Genomic DNA, 22,124 nt, shown 5'->3' with positions numbered 1-22,124 from the left:
CAAGGGAAAAGGTCAGAAGATTCTAGAACACTGGACAAATCATTACAGAAGTGCCCCATTTATAAGTGAAGTACCAACAGCTGAGACTTGTTATAAGCTAGTTCTCAGTGGAAATTGTCACATGAAGCAGTCAAATTGAAGCTATAGAACTCATGGCAGTCATTAAATGCTTCATATTTTAGTAGGATTTAAGGAAAACATTGATATATAACAATTCTTTGGGCTGAAGTCAAGTCTAACATCTTACATTAAGAAAATTAATTAGTTAATGTTTATAAAGTACTGTGCAGATATGCCCTTTTAAAATGCTAAGTATTCTAAAAACTACATTGTAGCATTTTAGTAAATGTAAAAGTTCTAATGTTCATCATTTCTTTGGTACAGGTTGGCAAAGATTCTTTTGGCAATGATTATATAGAAAACTTAAAACAGAATGGTATTTCTACAGGTAAAATTTCATCTTTTTTAAAGTTGGTGTTTATAACTTTCTTCTGTGATCTTGTTACAGGAAAAAATGAGTATAGAATAGAATTATTAGATCATCCCCTGGTGGCCAGGGAATTTTTATGCACGGCTTTGTCTTGTCTTGCTTAAATGTCTTTTGGTTAATTCTTTCATGTACATTCCTCCAGATGGAAATAAAATGATAGGAGTTTATAAACCTTCATCTCATAGATATATGACAAGCGACAAAAGAAAACAGGTGCTGCCTTCACAAAAGATATTTTGAGAAAAGTCATTGAATGTTTTAGCATAGAAACCATCAAGGCTGAGAATATCGTCACAGAAGAGAACACGGAAGGCCAGAGAGGTTCTTCGACTTTTTTAACAGCACACAGCTCATTGAAGCCAGAGCCAGGGCTAGAATGCAGGTCTTCTGCCTCCGGTGCAGGTTTCTTTGCTGCTGCCCAAGGCTGGCTGATCAACACTTTTTTTAATGTATGCCAAGCCATGATTCTTGAAGACACACAAAGCTTATGGGAATGAAGAAAATCAAACAAGTTCATTTCATATGTTTGACCTTTTGTTGTTGTTTTTTTAATCTCAAGTCTGTCATTTCTTTCAGTGAAGAAAATAAATGTGTTGGCCTCGAAAAATGCATATGTATACAACCATGAATAACTTAGGGAAATTGGTGGCTTGGGCTTTGTTACTAACTAATGTAGAGAAAAGGTGTAACGAAATGTAAAGACATCTATTTTCCTCATTGTATAGGTGATGGGTATAAATTAGCACTACTTATTTTTTTTTTATCATTCCAGATGGTTAAAGGTTAAAAAGTTTTTCCAAGGATTAGTGTTGCATTGGAATTGTTAAATTATCCATGCCAAGCTGCATGTACATGATTATAATTTTCTTTTTTTCTTTTAGAATTTACATACCAGACTAAAGATGCTGCTACAGGAACTGCTTCTATAATTGTCAATAATGAAGGTACGGGTTTCACATATTGGAGTATCATTTCATAAAACAGTTGATTTCCAGACCAGATCAGAAGCATCCATTTTTGTCCTAGTCCTGGGACTTCTTGGCACATCCAGCACTCCAACACCATGATTTAGCATGGTTTTTCCAATCCAAATGTAAATAAGTTTCCCTTTGTACTTCCCATGTTGATCATTCAAATATAAAATTGTCCATGCAGCATTGTAGTCACTTCCAGGTCTTATTTATATCCTGGATAAGTCCTTCATGTGAACTCTGAATTGATATTTGTATCTCAAAGCCATCAAACATTCATCTGTCATTTCTATTACACGAGGTAAATAAATGTAAATAGGTGCAAAAGAGTGTTGGATGAATACTATTTATAGAATATTTACTGTGCATATGGCAGCTACTAATTGCTTAGAATTTATCCCTAGTGTTCAGTTTGTCAGCTCTTTAAACAGCAATCAGATCTCAAAAGTCTATACATAAAGCTAAGTCTACCACCAAGCTTTGCTGTAATTGAAACATTTACCTTTAAAAACAATAACAACTGTCAAGTTTTCATAATTTCTGCCAAATCTTTAAGTATGAAAACACCTACATAGGATTTTTTTTAAATCAGAATTAATGTTCAGAAGGAGTAACCCCTTCTGGAGGTACCTAGGACAGAACCTTGGCACTGTGTGCATTGTGTTAAATGAGGATTTATCACAACATATCTTTTATTTATACAATAATTCCCCGTTATCCTCAGGGGAAGGTTCCAAAACCTCCCAAAACTATCTAAAATCACAGATAGTATGGAGCTCTATCTGTCCTATGTTTTTTCTTATATATGCATACCTATGATGAAGTTTAATTTACAAATTAGGCACAGTACAAGATTAACAACAATAAGAATACAATAGAGCAATTATAACAACATACTATATAAAAGTTATGTTGATATAGCGTCTCTCTTGTTCTCTCTGTCTCTCAGTATCCTGTACTGTACTCACCCTTCTGCTCACGCTGTGAGATGATACAGGACCTACATAGTGAGATGAAGTAAGGTGAACCACAGAGGCACTGCGACATAGCATTAGATTACTACATAACGGTTACATGAGCACAAGCACTGCATTATCCCAGCAGTCAATCTGGTAAAGCCAAGACAGCCAAGTGACTAATGGGTGGGTAAGCATGGGGTCTACAGTGTGGATATGGCTGGACAAAGGGATGATTCATGTTCTGGGTTAGATGAACCAGGATGGTGCAAGATTTCATCATGCCACTCAGAATGTGCATAATTTAAAACTTATGCATTATTTCTGGAATTTTCCATGTAATGTTTTTGGAGCACAGTTGACCACAGGTAGCTAAAACCACAGGAAGCAAATCCATGGATGATGGGTGACTACTGTAATGAAATTTTGTAAGTTCATTTCACATAAAAGATATGGTATTTTTATCTAGACTTTAATGATTCTAAAGTTGCAATGATTAAAAAAAAGTTCCACTTAAAAGCAGTAGATAAATGTTTTCATTCTAACAATAGAAAGTCTGTGTTCATTACGTTAAGCTATATTCTAAGTAATTATTGCTGTCAACAGTAGCTCACTCCTTGTCTTAAGCCTCTTATTTTATTCCAAGGGTATCTTCAAGTTCTCTTTCTTCCTTATCTGTGAGACAAAATCTGCATTTTCCATTCAAGGATTAATTTAACATTATGTGTTTAGTGTGTATTGTGGCAGACTCTGCCTGAGTTGTAGCGGATGGTAATGGCCTTCAGAATATGGCTTGTGGCAGAAGCACTAAGGCAGACACAGAGAGGAGGCAGTCAGCTCCTTGACATGAAGAAGTAATGCAGGAGTGAGTGTGCAAGGCACAATGATGAGCTCTGACGAGTCACGTCTGCAGCATGAATGACCCCGCCGTGTGACACTGGCCACCAGACGTCCGTAGTCCCGGGCTTCTTGCTCAGCATCCAAGGCCAGGCCAGCGAGGCAGACTTGGATGTCAGCCACATAGACGCTACGGTTGACCCCAACAAGAGAGCGAGGTCACTGAGGGAGAAAAAGAAGGCGATGCTGTCCTTCAGTGCGTGGGTATTTTGAATTTTTCCAGGCCTGGGGTTGGGTTTCTGTTGAACTATCCCTACTTACGAAGTCCTCCTCGTGGCCAACAAACAGGTCTGTGGTAAGATGATCGGCTAGCATTTGGTGTTCAGAGGTAGTTTTAGGAGATGTCTATACAGGATCAGCACAAGCAGCTTGGGGCATAAAAATGTCTGCCGTAACTCATTCCTCGATCAGTGCTGTCCAGTGGAAATAAAACGCAGAATTCTAAATCGTCCAGGAACCACATTTTAAAAATACAAAGAAATGGGTAAATGCTATTTTCACAATATATTTAGTTCAGTATATCCAAAATATTATTTCAACTTGTAATAAAAAATTTACTTATGGTTTTTAAAATTGAGAGATATTTAACATTTTTTCTTTGTCCTATCTTTGAATCCACTGGAATTTTATTTTTTAATTTTTACAGGTTTATTATTTTTTTTGAAAAGCAGAGTTACAGAGAGGGAGAGAAAGGACAGGGGGAGAGAGAGAGAGAGAGAAAGAGAGGAAGGTCTTCCATCTGCTGGTTCATTCCCCAAATGGCCACAATAGCCAGGGCTGGGCCAGGCCAAAGCCAGGAGCCAGGAGCTTCTTCTGGGTCTCCAAATTGGATGGCAGGGGCCCAGAAACTTGGGCCGTCTTCCACTGACTTCCCAGGTGCATTAGCAGGGAACTGGATTGGAAGTGGAGCATCTGGGACCAGAACCAGCACCCATATGAGATGCCAGCACTGCAGGTGGCAGCTTTACCTGCTGTGCCACAGCTCTGGCCCCTCCACTGGCGTTTTATACTCCAAAGCACATCTCAGTTTGGACAAGCCATGTTTCAAGTGTTCAGTACTCATATATGGCTTGTGCCCATGGCAAACATATTGAGCAGCACAGTTCTTTTCTTTTTTTTAATATTCTGTTTATCTGAGAGGTAGAGTTAAAGACAGAGAGGAGAGACAGAGAGAAAGGTCTTCCACCTGCTGGTTCACTTCCCAGATGGCTGCAACAGCCAGAGCTGAGCCAATCCAAAGCCAGGAAACAGAAGCTTCCTCTGAGTCTCCAGACATAGCCACAGAGGCCCAAGCACCTGGGCCACCGTCCACTGCTCTCCCAGGCCATAGCAGAAAGCTGGATAGGAAGTGGAGCAGCCTGGACTTGAACCAGTGCCCACATGATATTCTGGCTTCACAGAAGGAGGCCCAGCCCACTACACCACAGCACCAGCCCCAAAGCAGCATAGTTCTTGAGAGTTCACCTGTCATAGGGCAGGCATTTAGCACAGTGCTTGACATGCCACTTGGGATGTCTACATCCCATATCAAACTGTCTGGGTCCAAGTTCCAGACTCTGCTCCCAACTCCTGCTAATTTATACCCCAGGAGGCAGCAGCTGATAGCACAAATAGTTGGGTTGCCGCCACCCATGTGGAAGAGTGCAACTGAATTCCTGGCTCTTGCTGGTGGGACTTAGCCATGCTACTGCAGGCATTTGGGGAATGAACCAGCAGATGGGGACAGGGAAAACTCTCTTTCTCTCTCCCTGTTCCCCTCTTCCCTCTCCCCTCTTCCCTCCCCCCTTTCAGATTAACAAAAATAAATATTAAAGTTTTTAGCAAAAGTAGCAGATAGAACATGCCTCTCCCCTAGGTAGGTGGGATTGTAGAGCGTGGGTCCATGTGATGAGAATATATCAGATTCCTTCATCCTGTTTCTCTCTGTTTGATCCAGTACAGGATAGGCCACACATCCCTCTCTGTCTGATACAATTTTCCATCTGTTACATATTATAAAGTGTATTTTAATTGACAGAATCACTTTTAGAAAACCATAGGATATACTCATGAACTGCTTGCAAACGACAGAGCATTAGTTTCGAGCATCCTACAAATGCACTCCTATTTATACTCATCTACAAGGCATCTGTCGTTTAGAATTCAGAATCTGTACCATATACACAGTACCTATTCCCTGTAAAAGAAAATTTTAAAGTGTACTGTGTATCATTTCTGAACTAATATTCTCTGTGTATAACAAAACTGATAGGAGAAACCTTTTATGATATCGCTCACAATGATCCCAATAATATAAATCTTACAAAGATATTGAAAAAGGTGTATTTGGAACACAAAATCTAACCTGAATGGCCTAGAAATATTAAAATTAATACTCATTTTGTATAGTGACTTTATCAGAATGATTATAACATTACAAAATATCATTTCTTGGCTTTGTATGGCTTTAATAAAAATATGCAGAATTTCTTTATAGGCCAGAATATCATCGTCATAGTGGCTGGAGCAAATTTACTTTTGAATACTGAAGACCTGAGGGAAGCAGCCAATGTCATTAGCAGAGCCAAAGTGATGATCTGCCAGCTAGAAATAACTCCAGCTACTTCTTTGGAAGCCCTGACAATGGCCCGCAGCAGTGGCGGTAATTTTACATATTTGTCATTCTTTCCGTAAAAGCTTTTATCGCTGTCTTAATTAAAGTTAACCTTTTAAGTTAAGCAAAGCAATACTTTTTCTGTGGTAAAATATTCTTTCCTCCATCTGTGAGATTCTCTGTCTTCTTGTAGTTCTTGATAATGTTAGAAAAACTTACAAATAGAGTAAAAATAACTCAAGTAGCATTTCCGACATCCTTCAATATTAATCTCCAGTCTACTTAGCAGAGATTATACCGGTGGTAATTCGACTCTCTAAAGCAGCCCGCGGTCCATGAATCCCTCTCGGCGGTGGAGGAGTGTGTTCCCTGAAAGGCAGGGGTCCAGCTGCGTGTCCCGTGTGATCCCTGACCACTTCCTTTTTGTAAATGAGTCTGAGATATCAGTTCTTTCTCCTTTTTGTAAAACTTGACCATCTTTTCAATGAACAACAAGAGATTACTGATGTGTCATACATTCTATGTTGTCTGTGTCCATTGAACAGCTCTTTTGTTTGACCTTTGATTTTGGAAATTTTCGAACCAACAAAAGCAAACAGGGTTGTATAATTAAAGCCATCACCCACTTCAACAATTGTTCAACCCATGGCTAATCTTGATGCATCTGTTCTCCCGCCCACGCCCCATCTCGCACTCCCACCAAGTTACAGATAAACAGATTTTTAAAATCCAGAGAGTTTCTATTTGCTTCTTTTTCACCATTGACTAGTTGGGAAAGCATCTGCTGAGCGGGAATCCCATTCCTGTCCCTTGGTAGTTTGGTAGGCTTAGCATAAGTATCTGATTTCTGTGCACTTTGTCTGCAAAATTCAGACGTAGGGAGTTGTTCTAAGAATGGAATGATGCCAAGCATGATACGGTACACTTCAGAAAATCCTAATTTTCTTCCCTCTCATCCACTTCTCTCTAAATTAAAATCAGAATAATATCCTGATCTAGCACCATTTGGTCACAAAAATGAAAATAAAGTAGCCACTCTTGAGACAATGGCTTCTTTTTGATAGTGTGGCAGTAGCTTTGTGAATTATGTGAAGAAGAGAATAGAGAGAGAACCACCTTGACTTTTCCAGATAAAACTTTCTCATCAAGATACAAAACTGAAAAAGAAGAAAAGGAACTGTGGGGTGTGTGTGTTTACAGAAGTGATTTCTCCCAGCATGCATAGCGTTCTCCATAGCCATAAATGCAGTGTAAGTCGCTGAAATGATTTCATGGAGAATTTTAAAATGTATGTCCTGATTTCACAAATTTCCCTCTTGGCAAAACAACATGCTATGGCAAATTCTCACTGACATTTAATGTATTTTTAATGGACTCGAAGCTGTCAGAAAGAATTGTAAGCCAAACCCCATGCAGTTCCATTTTCTCAGAGTGTCACAGAGAGCCTGATGCCTGTAGTAAGCAGTGTCTGCACCACGCTCATCTCAGCTAGGTGACGTGAACGCAGCGTGCCGCTCCTGCTCCCGTCTTTCTTTGTACGGATCAAAGCACATTCTCATGTCACTTCTCTTTTTCACCATTGTCCCTTGCTTCTCAGGAATCACTGCTTCCTCTTAGTCTAGTTTCCTGTTCTCTGCCCACCTGGTAGAGGAGAGAAAGGTTCAGCAACCACAGTTGAGGAGCTACCCATCCACAGGTGTGGCTGGAGGAATCCGGAGAGGCGGGCAGCCCAGGCTCTGCTGTCATTTGGGTGGGGTTTGGAAACACTTCCTCTATCATCTGCTGCACAGCTCTTCCCGCTGAACTGGAGGACTTGGGGTCCTCCTGGAAGGGAGTGATGGGGCCACGGGTCCCCTCTTCTCCTTGACACTGTTAACTAAGAGCCAGTGTGCCTTAGTAATAATGCTGCAGGATTTTCTTGTATGGTAATATTATGAGTAGTAATGCCTTGCATTTATATGTACCTTACAGCTTATAGAAAGTATTTCCTGTCCATTTCATTCTCAGAAAAGTCTCGTGACAAAGATGTAGCAGGCATTGTTGTCTCAGATTGAAGGTCAGGAGACAGAGACTCAGAGAGCTGTTAACTAATTTGCTCAGCCAACATCGCACTTTGAAGAAGTGTGGAAGCCAGGATTTCAGACTCCAGGACCCACATTCTGTCTCCCAGACCACACTTTAAAAAAAGAAGTGTCTCTAGAAAAGTAAAACCCATCCGTTTTAACCCTGTCCAACATGCGGCCCACGCTTTGAGTGTTTTCAGTGCTTGGAGAAAAAGAGGGTCTGGAATATTTTCCGTGATGTTACCTACACACACACATGTGCACACTCACGCACACACACATTTCTCTGTCCAGAACCCCTACAGCCAGGCAGCTTTCTCTGTTCAAGTCAGCTGGTCCTTATCTGGTTGGTACTGGGCAGATATAGCTTAGGTTCCATACCACAATCAGCGTGTGTGTGTGAATGTGTGTGTGTGCGTGTGTGTGTGCTCACAACATCTTCATTCTCGCATGAGAGAAGAGTGATAATGGAAGGAAAGGATAGCTCCAGTTTGGGAATCATGAGGTTTGGCTTTGAATCCAGAATCAATCACTTACCTTGGTCACGTCCGTCAGTTCCTTGCTATGGGCTCCATTTCTTCTGTAAAGCAAGAGAACTGGTCCAAGAGCTCTCACGTGCCTCTTACGTCACCATGGACTGATCACAAAGCAGGGAGACCAAAGTAAATGATTTGCTGAGTGCTGAGTGCCTTACCCTGTGCCCACAAGGTGGCCTGGTGCCGACCAGAATTATGCCACCTCTGGGAGAAATGGTAAAGCCCTCTGCGTGCTCACTGCCTGCAGGCTTATGGCCTGGATCCCTTATCTTTATGGCTCATAAGAAACTTAAATTAACTAGGTTACTTTATCAGTTATTAAAATACAGAGGAAAAGATCCTCCGTCTTTGAATATACTGTCTTAAAACTCTCTCTTCCTGTCTTTACCAAAGTGAAAGTATTGCAATTTAAACTTTTTTTTTTTTTTTTTTTTTGGACAGGCAGAGTGGACAGTGAGAGAGAGAGAGACAGAGAGAAAGGTCTTCCTTTGCCGTTGGTTCACCCTCCAATGGCTGCCGCGGCCAGCGCACTGCAACCGGTGCACCGCGCTGATCCGAGGGCAAGAGCCAGGTGCTTCTCCTGGCCTCCCATGGGGTGCAGGGCCCAAGGACTTGGGCCATCCTCCACTGCACTCCCTGGCCACAGCAGAGAGCTGGCCTGGAAGAGGGGCAACCGGGATAGAATCCAGAGCCCCGACTGGGACTAGAACCCAGTGTGCCGGCGCCGCAAGGCAGAGGATTAGCCTGTTGAGCCGCGGCGCCGGCCCCACCTGTGTTTTTAATGTGACATACTCTGTATGTTTTAAGAATGATGTCTTTGCATGATGGCCAGCACTTAATCTGTAGCTAGGTTTATTCCCATCAACCCTTTATAGCTAATCACTTGTTAGTCTAATGAAACATCTCTCGGACTTTTTTCTCTTCTCTATGAGTAAATAATAAATGCCTATATAGTTGTGCTTTTTTTTTTTTTTAAGATTTATTTATTTACTTGAAAGAGTTACACAGTGAGAGAAGAAGAGGCAGAGAGAGAGAGAGGTCTTCCAACTACTGGTTCACTCCCCAGATGGCCACAACGGCCAGAGCTGAGCCAATCCAGAGCCAGGAGCTTCTTCTGGGTCCCCCATGAAGGTGCAGGGGCCCAAGGACTTGGACCATCTTGCACTGCTTTCCAGGCCATAGCAGAGAGCTGAATCGGAAGAGGAGTAGCCAGGGCTCAAACTGGCGCCCATTTGGGATGCCAGCGCTGTAGACTGCAGCTTTAGCTGCTACGCTATAGCACTGGTCCCAATTTGCTTTCTTTATTTTGTTAAAAAGGGGTGAGGATAGTGAACTACCTTTTTCACTTATAAATTATAAAAGCCTTTCTCACAAAACAGAGATAGACTTCATACTTTTATGTTTATTTCTTTATTTTCATCTACTTAAAGAGCAGAGCAAGAGAGAGAGATCAAGATCTTCCATCCACAGATTCACTCCCCAGATGCAATAGCCGGAGCTGGATCAAGCCAAAGCCAGTAGCCTGGAACTCTACTGTTCCAGGTTTCCCATGTGGGTGGTGGGGGTGCTTCCCAAGAGCATTTGCAGGAAGCTGGATTGGAAGCCAAGTAGCTAGAGCTCAGCTGGCGCTCAGATCTGGGATGCCGGCATCCCAAGCAGCAGGTTAACCCCTGCACCACAGTGCCAGCCCCACTTCTTTCCTTTTAACAGCTGCACAGTGTTGTATCAGATGTCTTTAGACAATTTTTTTTTAGCCAGTCTCCTCTGATGTGTTGGTTTCGCTTTGTTTTTTTCTGTTAGAAACGGAACTGCACAAACATCATCTCTGCGTGCTGGTAGATTTCTGTAGGATAGGTTTAGAAAAGAAATTGCTAGATCAGGGATCTTTTGATTAAAAAAGAAAAAAGAAAGAAAGAAAGGAAAAGGAACTTTTGTGAGAATGGTTCTACCCTGCCATCCCACTCTAGATGAGCCAAGGTGTTTCAGTTGAATACTTTGGGAAAACAGGGAACAGTATATTCTAAAAACCTCCAAGGTGGGTGTGTTAAAATGCTGGGCAATGAGGACCTTATCCAAGACCCTGCAGAAGTGGGACAACCAATGAGACAGAGACGGTTGCCTGGCAACGAACTCCAACAGAAAGCAGAAAGGAAGGGTGGACAGGCGGGTGTGGTGGGCTGTGTATAAAGGACAGCGTAATGGCAGTAATAATCCGTTATGTTCAAGTAACACTTCGGATTTTGCACAGGGCTTTCATGTCCACTTTCCAATTCAAGCTGCACAGTGGCCCTGCACAAAAAGTCTAAGCAGCCAAAACTATTCCATTGACTTTCTGTGAGTGGACATCATGGATTCTAACATTGCAAAAATGTGGGGAGAGTGATAGCCTCTACTGGACAAGACCCACTGACTGAACCGCAATCTTAAGCCCAAGGAAGCTATGGAAGTAGATTAGGGAGCCTCCCCAGGCCAAAGTGGTGGGTGGCTTCCACTCACCACATGCTGGTCAGCATCTCCCGAGAATGGAGAGTGGATCAGCGCCAGGCTGGAATTGTGAGAGCTCCAGGAGAACTTGTGAGTGTGCGGATTCCCTGACCTTAGCCCCTCCCCGCCAGGTTCGGATTCCTTGGGTTTGAGGTGTGGCCAGAAATCATGCATTTTAACAAGCTCTCCTAGCAATGCAATGTGCAGCCAGTCTGTGAGCCACTGTTCTTTCTGAGTCTCTGAGAACTGCAGCTACAGGACTTTACAGGTCTGTGGTTAAGAGGGATGTAACACATAAGTCGGTGGGCCTGGGTTGAGGAAAAGCAGACGAATCTGTCTAGTTGAGTCCTCTAGTGGATCTCTGTTTTGACAGAGAACTTCCCGTACAGTGATTTCTAAGACTTTAATGTACATATATATTTACTTACATATTTACACACCAAAGTCTGTTTAAGATATTAGGGCTGGGATTAGAGGCGTGTTTTGCCATGAACAGAGGCCTGGCCTAGAGCAGCTAGTCTTTCAGAGAGGACCAAACCCTGACGTTAAAGCCAGAGGACCCATGTCCCCAGGGACGACCTTACACACGAGCCTCACTTTCCTCCTCCGAGAAGCTCACGCCTCCTGACTCCACAGTGGCTGTGGCATCCCTGGTTCCCCAGTTTTGCTCTGCCTGTCCTTCTCTCGCAGCCTGCTAGCCCATGCTAACATGCAGCCTCTGACTGAATTTCTCCTCCTCTGTCAATCTTTTTTTTTTTCAATATTCCAAGATTGTTCACAGAAGCCAGGAATATAAGCTTTTGTGTAAGAGTGTTTGTTTACATAAGCAATTATTGTTTGTTTGCATAAGCAATTATTGTTTGTTTACATAAGCAAATATATTTGAGAGGCACATGCACATGAGCTTTCTCCTTATTTTTTTAAAATATATTGATTTATTTGAAAAGCAGAGTGACAGGGCTGGCGCTGTGGCATAGCAGATAAGGTCACTGCCTGCAGTGCCGACATCCCATATGGGTGCTGGTTCAAGTCCCGGCTGCTCCACTTCTGATCCAGCTCTCTGCTGTGGCCTGGAAAAGCAGTGGAAGATAGCCCAAGTCCTTGGGCCTCTGTACCCCCATGGAGACCCGCAAAAAGCTCCTGGCTCCTGGCTTCGGATTGGCCCAGCTCCAGCTGTTGCTGCCATTGGGGGAGTGAACATCTCTCTCTCTGCCTCTGCCTCTCTGTAATTCTACCTTTCAAATAAATAAGTCTTAATTTAAAAAAAAAAAAAAAGGCAGAGTGACAAAGAGAAGGATAGATAGAGAGAGTTATCTTCCATCTGCTGGTTCACTCCCCCAAATGCCTGCAACAGCCAGGTATGGGCCAAGTGAAGACAGGAAGCAGGAACTCCTACTGGGTTTACCACATGAGTGTCAAGAACCCAAGCGCTTAAACCATCATTCACTATCTCCCCAGTGCATTAGCAGGATGCTGGATCAGAAGTGCAGAGTAGGGGCCCATGCTGTGGCATAGTGAACTAAGCCTTTGCCTGCTTCACCAGAATCCCATATGGGTGCCGGTTTGTGTCCTGGCTGCTCCTATTCCAATCCAGCTTTGTGCTATGGCCTGGGAAGGCAGTGGAGGATGACCCAAGTGCTTGGGCCCCTGCACCCACATGGAAGACCCAGAAGAAACTCCTGGCTCCTGACTTCAGATTGGCTCAGCTGAAGCCATTGAGGCCATCTGGGGAGTGAACCAGCAGATGGAAGACCTCTCCCTCTCTCTGCCTCTGCCTCTCTCTGTAACTCTATCTATCAAATAAATAAATAAAATCTTAAAAAAAAAAAAAAGAAGACGAAGAAGTGCAAAGTAGCAATGATTCAAACCAGCCACTCTAATATGGGCTACAGGCATCCTGGGTAGTAGCTTAGCCCACTGTGGCACAACACCTGCCCCTTACTTCTCCTTCTTACCAGGAAAATTTTGAACTGTTTTTGGTTTTTTTTTCTATCATCTTATTTCTTCATTAGAAAATGGATTTATGAGCTGGGCTTGCAAGTAAGCACTTAGAGTGAACCCAGAAGTGTTCACCAGCTTAGCCACACTCACGGTGTCCTTTCGTGCCACAGTGTTTTTATTTTCTTTAATGTTCTTGTAGTCCCCACCTTCGCTATGCAATCAGGTTGATTGTAAATATTGATGCTTGCCCTTGAAGCTGAAATGTAGTAAAGTGAAATGTAAAGAAATTAAAATAAGATGGAGTTGGTACTAGGCTATCATGGAAGTTGAGACTTTAGAATTCTCTACATCTGTAACTAAATAATTACAGCAAAAATGACGGACCTTGGAGATTTCTCCCTAATGAATATTAGGAGCAACAACCACTGAATCCCTCTTCCATTCTTCCACAGTGAAAACACTGTTCAACCCAGCCCCTGCCCTGGCTGACCTGGACCCCCGCTTCTACACCCTCTCCAGTGTGTTCTGCTGCAATGAGAGTGAGGTAAGGGTGGATTCTTCCAGTCGTTCAGCGAGTCGATAAAGCAAGGAGGCGGAGCTAACAACTCCATTTGATAACATGAATTCCTGGGCACAGTGAAAGTGATTCTTCACTTTACTGGGAAATGGGGAGAAAAGGACATTTTTAAGTCCCAGCAGCAGAGATGATGATTCTCTGAGTCCCTGCCATCACCTGCCACTTACCAAACCAGAGCTGACGCTAGTCTCCCCCCCCCCCCCCGCGCCCTCACACAGTTGGTCTTGTATTTTCTTTTCTAATTATTCCATCTTCTACAGACTAATTAGTATTGGAGTTGCCAACTTTAGCAGATAAAATACAGACTGCCTAGCTAAACCTGACTTTCAGATAGACAATACCATCCTAATACACTTATACTGTAAAACTTGTTTACTGACACTCAAATCTGACTGAGCGCCCTCTGTTTTACCTGGGCTCTCTAAGCAGAGCATCTGCTGCCTACAGCTGTACAGACCCCATGACAGCACTGGGGACCAACTGAGGTTCTCCACTGATGCCATGGAAAAGGCCTCTGAGGCAGTTCCAATAGGGCAGCAACCTCTGAGTCCACCTGAGGACCATAATGTATGCATCTCACAAAGTACCTTTCAGTGTACTGATACTGGATCGCTCTTAAGTATTTTTAGGAAGAACATTTCACTATCTCTCCCTTTTCATAGGTCCTACAGCACTAGAGCATCATTCTTTCCCACCAGGGCATATTATCCACACCCGTGAATGCAGCATGCAGAGAGTAACCGGTGAACTACAATAGTTAACCTTCCATTTGGGTCAAAGGCTAAATGAAGGTTTATAGAATTTCTTGAGCTGTATTTGTGAAAATTTCATCTTTCAGTACATGGAGGATACAAAAAGAAGACTGTGACAAGGAAACTAATTTTAACAAACCACAGTGGTTATGCAATATTGCTGAACAGCCACCACGGCCAGGCATTGTGCTAGGAAAAAGGACTTGTGGGAGATAGTGACCATTTCATAACAAGAACTTGGATCACCCCTCAGTTGCCAAACTGGCTTAGATTTCCCTGCTACATACTTAACGAGTACTGGATCTGCTCCCCCGACACTCATCACACCTCCTATTACTTATTCGTTCCTTCTGTCTTCTGCATTAATTGCAGGTTTCATGAGGACAAGAGCATCTTGTCTTATTTACTAGGCTATCCCAAATGACCTTCCCTGTGCACGTAGCTATCTACTGCTGTGTAATAAATTGTCCCGCAATGTGGTAGATTACAGCAGTTACTCCTCGTCTCGTTATAGTCATTTCTGAGCACCAGGAATTCAGATAGGGCCCAGCATGCATTGTCTGTGCTTCGCAGTGCTTGGGGCCTTAGTTGGAAAAACTCAAAAGGCTGGGATCTCTTGAAGTCCCCTTTACTCACACGCTCGGTGTTGGTTGGTGCCTGAGGCATCATGGGACTTCTGGCCAGGACACTGTGAGCTCTCCTGTGGCCCGGGCCTCCTCACATGGTGGTATAGCTGGGTTCTGGGATCCAGCCTCACAGGCTGGAGCACCAGGCGGAAGTCATGTTGGCTTTTAAAACTAGTCACACAACATCACTTCTTTCTGCCCCATCCTGCGTTTCTTTGTTGCTTTTTTTTTCTTCTTCTTCTTTTCTGAGAGTCAGAGAGACAGCTGCCATCCACTGGTTTACTTCCCAAATGCCTGTGATGGCTAAGGCTGGGCCAAGGCCAAATCCAGGAGCCAGAAACTCAATCCAGATCTCCCACATATATGGCAGGAAAGTCAATGACTTGGGCCATCACCGCTGCCTCCTAGGGTCCGTGTTAGCAGGATCCAGAGGCAGGAGTCGAACACAGCCACTCCATGCAGGATGCAGGCCCCTTAACTGCTGGTCCAAATGCCTGCCCCAACCCTATTCTACTGACTAAAGCAGGAAGGTCGCCTTTGGCACCCCATCTGTGCAGATTGTCATTATCGTGGTATAAAAATAGTTTGTATGAAATACTATATATTACATAATTATAACTATGTAATTTATACAGTTATTAATACTATAATTAATAATGTGTAATGTTATAAAATACATAAGAAATGTTACACTATCATAAATATGTAAATATATTATACTAGTATATAATTATTAATAATTAATATACATTAACACAATTATCTTTGGGAAATAACACTGCTGTAGTGTACCTGCATATAGTTGGCACATAGTAATTACTTATTAAGTGAACAAACTCTGATATTTAAGGAAATTGACCTCAAAAACTTAATGGAGGGGCTGGCACTGTGGCGTAGTAGGTTAAGCCTCCGCCTGCAGCGCCAGCATCCTATATGGCACCAGTTCCTGTCCCAGCTGCTCCTCTTCTGACCCAGCTCTCTGCTTATGGCCTGGGAAAGCAGTGGAAGATGGCCCAAGTGCTTGGGCCCCTGCACCCACATGGGAGACCTGGAAGAAACAGCTCCTGGCATCAGATCAGCTCAGCTCTGGCCGTTGTGGCCATTTGGGGAGTGAACTAGCAGATAGAAGACCTCTTTTCTCTGTCTCTCCCTCTCTCTGTCTGTAACTCTTCCTCTCAAATAAATAAATAAACAAATCTTTAAAAAAAAAAAAAAACTTAATGGAAAAAAGCAGGGGCCAGCATTGTAGTCACTATGTTAAACTGTTGCTTGCAATGCTGGCATCCTATACCACAGCACTGGTTCAAGTCCCAACTGTTCCACTTCTGATCCAGCTCCCTGCTAAAGTACCTGGGAAGGCACAAGAAGATGGCCCAAGTACTTGGGCCCTGTCAACCATGTGGGAGAGCTGGATGGAGTTCAACTACTGGTTTTGGCCTGGCCCAGCCCCATTGCAGCCATTCAGGGAGTGAACCAGCGGATGGAAGATTTCTTTCTCTCTCTGTCCCTCCCTTTCTCTCTGTCACTCTGCCTGTCAAATAAGTAAAGTGGATCTTTTTTGAAAAAAGAAAAACATTAAAAGCTTTAAGGTTCTATGGATGAGTTCTCATCACAGTAGTGTAAAGTTATACATAAGACACTCTCTCTCTGCTCCACACACACAAACCACTGATACATAAATGTTAAGAGGCCGGCGCCGCGGCTCAACAGGCTAATCCTCCGCCTTGCGGCGCCGGCACACCGGGTTCTAGTCCCGGTCAGGGCACCGATCCTGTCCCGGTTGCCCCTCTTCCAGGCCAGCTCTCTGCTGTGGCCAGGGAGTGCAGTGGAGGATGGCCCAAGTCCTTGGGCCCTGCACCCCATGGGAGACCAGGAGAAGCACCTGGCTCCTGCCACCGGAACAGCGCGGTGCGCCGGCCGCAGCGCGCTACCGCGGCGGCCATTGGAGGGTGAACCAACGGCAAAAGGAAGACCTTTCTCTCTGTCTCTCTCTCTCACTGTCCACTCTGCCTGTCAAAAAAAAAAAAATTAAAAAAAAAATAATAAATGTTAAGAGATCATTTAAAAATAGTCACAAGCCCAAAAACAAGATAAATAACTCCACCTATGTAGTCTGGGTGATGTGCCATACACCAGCCCCACAGCAGGCAGAGTGTGGTAGGAGCTCACCTCCTGTGGGTAAGAGACACAGAAGCGAACCACTCATGGAGACTGGAGCAGTGCCCAGTCTGGGCAGGGCTCCCCTGCTAACAATACCAGGAAGAGGAAGCTGCTGCCCCTGCTGCCAGAGGCTACAGCGTGAGGAGATAAGGGGACAAAGACAGCTGCCTCTGACAAGTAGGGAAGCCAAGCTAACCACACGTAGAGACTGGACTGGCAATAGAAAAGGAAGCCCACATTGCCAGTATAAAACCTGGCTCCGATTTAGAGACCCTCAGGGGCCTGGTGGATGTTAACTATAAATCTCGTAGGGATAAGCCTTGTGGGAGCTGAAGTGTGAAGATGACTTTCCAACTCTCAGTGAGCAGAGTGACTCTGCAAATGAAGAAGTAATACTATGAAGTTTACCCAGAAAATCAGGGTAAAGATGAATTTGTCCAAGGTAAAATTAAAGTAATAAACAAGGCAACAAAAAACTTTTAAAAAGTATGATGAGCCAGCGCTGTGGCACAGCAGGCTAACGCCCTGGCCTGAAGCACCAGCATCCCATATGGGCACCAGTTCGAGACCCAGCTGCTCCACTTCTGATCCAGTTGTCTTCTGTGGCCTGGGAAAGCAATAGAAGATGGCCCAAATTCTTGGGCCCCTGCATCTGCGTGGGAGACGTAGAAGAAGCTCCTGGCTCCTGGCTCCTGGCTCCTGGCTCCTGGCTTCAGATCAGCGCAGCTCCGGCCATTGCGGCCAGTTGGGGAGTGAACCAGCGGATGGAAGACCTCCATGAAAGCAATGGTGTATGAATATGAAAAACAACTAATTAAAAGTCTTGAAAATGAAAGTTACGCTAGAAATTTTTTAAAATCACTCATTTAAAAAATAAATATTAGATTGGAATTGGTTAATTGAAAGAGTTTTGAAGTTTCGTTTTGAGAGGTAGAGAGAGACAAAGTACTCCTATCTACCAGCCCACTCCTCAAACACCCCTAATGGCCTTGGGCAGGGCCAGACCCAACCAGACCATATTGGGGAGCTGGGAATGCAATCCAGTTCTCCCATGTGAGTGACAGAAACCCAACCACTTGTGAAATCACCACTGCCTCCCAGGGTCCATTTCACAGGATGCTGGAGTCAGGAGCCACAGCCAGGCATTGGACCCAGGTACTTGGATATGGGACGCAGGTATCTTGTCAGGCTAAATGCCTGCCCCAAGAGAGAATCGCGATCAATTCACTTAGAGTAGCAAGCTCGATTCAGCTAGAAAGCAACACATAAAGAAAGATCTCTTTATATATTACAGAAGAATTTAGAGAATGATAGCCTGAGAGACACCAATACGTGGTCTATTGAAGAGAATAGAGGGAGCTAAAGACGAAGATTAGAGGGAAAATTGCAGGGTATTTTCTAGAATTTAAAAAAGACATAAGTCCTCAGGTCAAAAGTATATAAAAGAGACACATAAGATAAATAAATAAACTCCCTATTTGTGAACATTCTAATAGAACCACATAAAATCAAGAATGAAGGCAAAAATATTTTTAAATAGCCAGAGGGGGAAAAAACCAGATTACCTATAAATGATGAGAACATCCAAGATTTTCCTGCTTGTAAAAGAGGAAAATGGATACAAATCAAAATGTCCATCAAAAGAATAGATTTTATTGAAACTGGGATGTTTACAGTATGAAATACTGGGTGCTAAAAAGAAACAAAGAAATAGAACCACATGTGTCAACTCTAATTAAATGTTAAGGAGAAAAAAGCACATTGCTAAATAATTTGTATCATTTAGCTTCTGTAAAGAAAGAGATCTGGAACAAATGAAGTAAAATGTGAAGACTTGTTAAAGGTGGATTGTGGGTGCATGGACGTTTGTAGCATTATTTGTTAGGTTAAAGATTTTGTCATGGAAGAATACTTTTATAAGAGGTTTTGAGGAGACACGTCAGTGTTTCTGAAGTAGACCATTCAACTCGACAGACGTAAGTGGTCCCAGTATTGAAGAGCAAAGCAAAACTTATTTTTTTGAAAAAAGTGACCTCACAGTATAACCAACTCAGAAAGGATCTGTACAGAAGGTGGAAACCTGAGGCACAGGGTCAAGTTCACGAAGCCTGTGCAACTGAGAACATGGAAGCCTAGAACAAGCAGACACTTGTGAGATGATTTATATACAACAAAAAGGGTTCCTTTGGGCACATTCAGAGCAAACATAAGGGAGGCAGTCTTAGGAAGAAAGAGCATATGGGTAAGTTGTAACACAGAAAAGACAGAATTTGGTTATACACTTTTTGAGTCAAAAATCATCACGTAGGGGTGATTGGTGCAGCGAGTAAGCTTAGGTCCCTGCCACTCACATGAGAGACCTGGACTAAATTTCCATCTCTTGGCTTTGGCCTGGCACAGTCCCAACTGTTACAGGCATTTGGAGAGTGAACTGGTAGAACTGGAGATCTCTCGATCTCTCTCTCTCTCTCTCTCTCTCTCTCCCCTTCTCTCCTGTCTTTTTGCCTTTCAAGTAGAAAAGAAATTTACATATCATATCATTCACATGGTTCAGTGATTTTTTAACTGCCTATTTCAGAGCCACAGAGTTTTCCCAGAGATGCTAGCAGGGTCCCTAAGGAACAAGGAATCCAGGCTGAAGGCCCTAATCCCCACTTCAGCCAAAGAGCTTGTTAGATTCTGGTGAAGAAGTACTGGCTCTCTCCAAGGCTCTCATCTTGCAGGTTTCAGGTGGTCTGGGGAAAGTCACCAAGTTGCTGAGTAGTGGGAGTCTCCTGGATGCCAGGGCATGGCTTCTTTCGCTTCAGATCAGCGCCTCCCCTACCCTGCTTCCGTCTTCTCCAGCAGAAGCAAACACAACAGAAATGCACAGTCTGCAGACATGCGTAGCTACAGCCAGCAATAAGAGCCAGGCATCATGGGCCAAGACAAGCCTGGAAGTTACATCCGTAGGTGCCCAAATTTACAATTTATACCAGTCAGTGCAGTGGCCTTTCCTTCCTCCCCCATCCTCCTTTCTTTATTTTGTAGAATTCTTTTTGATCCCCCAACTATTACAAAAATTATCATACAGGCAGAACAGCTGAAAGAACAATGAAGCAACCAACTCCCTACCTTCCACCTGAACAGTTAGCATTTGCTCTATTTGCTCCCCATGGGTGCAGGTGCACAAGGTCTTGGGCCATCTTCTGCTGCTGTCCCAGGTGCACTAGCAGGGAGCCGAATCAGAAGTGGAGCAGCCAGGACTCCAACTGGGGCCCATTTGGGATGCCGTGTTGCAGGCGGCGACCTAACCACCACACCACAATGCCAGACTCCCCATTTTGTTGAAAAATAAGTAAAGGGGCTGGCATTGTGGAGTTCCGGCTGCTCCACTTCCAATCCAGCTTCCTGCTGATGCACCTGGGAAAAGCAGCGGAGGTTGGCCCAAATCCTTGGGCCCCTGCACCCACGTGGGAGACCTGGCTTCTGCCTGACCCAACCCTGGCCATTGTAGGCATCTGGGGGGAGTAAAATAGCAGATGGAAAATAGAGCTCTCTCTCCCTCTCTCTCTCTCTCTCTCTCTCTCTCTCTCTGTATAACTCTGCCTTCAAATAAATAAAATAAATCTCAAAAAAATAAATACAAATATTTGTTGAAAGTAAGTTACAGACCTGATCATTCATCCCTTAATATGTCAGCATTTTATAAAAGGAACCACACCTAAGAAAATTATTATTTTTTTAAAGATTTATTTATTTATTTGAAAGGCAGAATTACACAGAGGCAGAGAGAGAGAGAAGGAAGAGAAAGAGAGAAAGGTCTTCCATCTGCTGGTTCACTCCCCAAATGGCCACAACAGCCAGGGCTGGGCCAGGCCAAATCCAGGAGCCTGGAACTCCATCCCGGTCTCCCACATGGATGGCAAAGGCCAAGCACTTGGGACATCTTGTGCTGCCTTCCCAGGTGCATTAGCAGGGAGCTGGATCATGAATAGAGCAGCGGGGACTTGAACTGGCACTCATATGGGACGCTGGCATTGTAGGCTGCAGCTTAACCTGCTTTAGCACAACGCCAACCCCCCAGAATGCCCTTCATAGCTAGTTTTTGTTGTTTTATTTATTTTCTTGTATCAGCATCCCTCAGGATTCCCATTACACTGGTTGTCACAAAAACAAAACAAAACAAAAGACACTTTCTAGAAAAGCAAATCTGATCTGGAAGTGGATCTGGGTTACTTTTCACTTCTGTGTATTGCAGGCTGAAATTTTAACTGGCCTCACAGTGGGCAGCCCTGCGGACGCCGGGAAGGCTGCCTCCGTGCTCCTGGAGCGGGGCTGCCAGGTTGTGATCATCACCCTAGGGGCTGAAGGATGTGTGATGCTGTCGCAGACAGAGCGTGTCCCGAAGCACATTCCCACTGAGAAAGTCAAGGCTGTGGATACCACGGTAGGTTTTAAAACTGAAGAATCCTTTTAGTCCTTGGAAATCATTATCTACTTAGTAACTAAGACACTAAACCGAGCTATTGGCCATGCGCAGGCCTGGGAAGCATTATAGTGAAAGAAAACCAACCAGACAGGAGAGGTGTCTTAACCCTGCCCTAACTAACACACAGTCGCCTAACCACGTCGCACCTCAGTTTCCTCATCCATGATCAAAATCTGAAATTCAGTAACATTATACCTGTGCTCACAACCTGCATTCAGTAGATACTTGTTGAACATCTATTATGTGCCCGTCATAGATTAGGTGCTGAGGACAGTGATGAACAAGGGAAGGTCCCTGCCTTCCTGGGGCTTACAGTCTATGGACAGTAAACAAGCCTCCTGGGAAATGAATAGCAAGAAGTACTGGTTAGCAGAGGTCATTCTTGTAGCCAGCTGATAATAACAGCACTCACTGCATGCCTGCTGTGTCTTTTTTGTATGTAACTCATTTAAACACCACAGCAATTTTAGGAGGCCAGTACTGTTACTACCCTTATTTTACTCATTGGTCACATTGCCAATAAGTAACAGGGCTAGGGTTTCAAAAGGAGGTGTATGAAGTCTACACAGATGTTTTTGTGTAAGGTACTCGGTTAAGGACAGTGTGG

The 22,124-nt window shown here is 43.8% G+C and overlaps 2 protein-coding genes across 4 annotated transcripts in view; one reads left to right on the top strand and one right to left on the bottom strand.

Annotated features, from left to right (window-relative positions):
• Nucleotides 1-2,558, bottom strand: part of BABAM2 (BRISC and BRCA1 A complex member 2) — a 531,071-nt gene extending 528,513 nt beyond the window's left edge. The window contains exon 1 of the mRNA XM_062209180.1: nucleotides 2,430-2,558. The gene's annotated coding sequence lies outside the window, so the exon portion shown is untranslated. The remainder of the gene's footprint in view (nucleotides 1-2,429) is intronic.
• The window catches only part of RBKS (ribokinase), a 108,685-nt gene that overhangs the window by 42,454 nt on the left and 44,107 nt on the right, over nucleotides 1-22,124 (top strand). For all 3 annotated transcript variants that reach the window (XM_062209181.1, XM_062209183.1, XM_062209182.1), the window contains exons 3-7: nucleotides 385-448; nucleotides 1,372-1,434; nucleotides 5,791-5,955; nucleotides 13,384-13,475; nucleotides 21,287-21,475. In XM_062209181.1, the coding sequence (XP_062065165.1) occupies nucleotides 385-448; nucleotides 1,372-1,434; nucleotides 5,791-5,955; nucleotides 13,384-13,475; nucleotides 21,287-21,475 (573 nt within the window). The remainder of the gene's footprint in view (nucleotides 1-384; nucleotides 449-1,371; nucleotides 1,435-5,790; nucleotides 5,956-13,383; nucleotides 13,476-21,286; nucleotides 21,476-22,124) is intronic.

Source organism: Lepus europaeus, chromosome 13 (genome assembly GCF_033115175.1).
Source record: "Lepus europaeus isolate LE1 chromosome 13, mLepTim1.pri, whole genome shotgun sequence".
Lineage (NCBI taxonomy): Eukaryota > Metazoa > Chordata > Mammalia > Lagomorpha > Leporidae > Lepus > Lepus europaeus.
The sequence above is the reverse complement of the archived record's forward strand: the minus strand, read 5'-3'. Positions and strand labels throughout refer to the sequence as shown.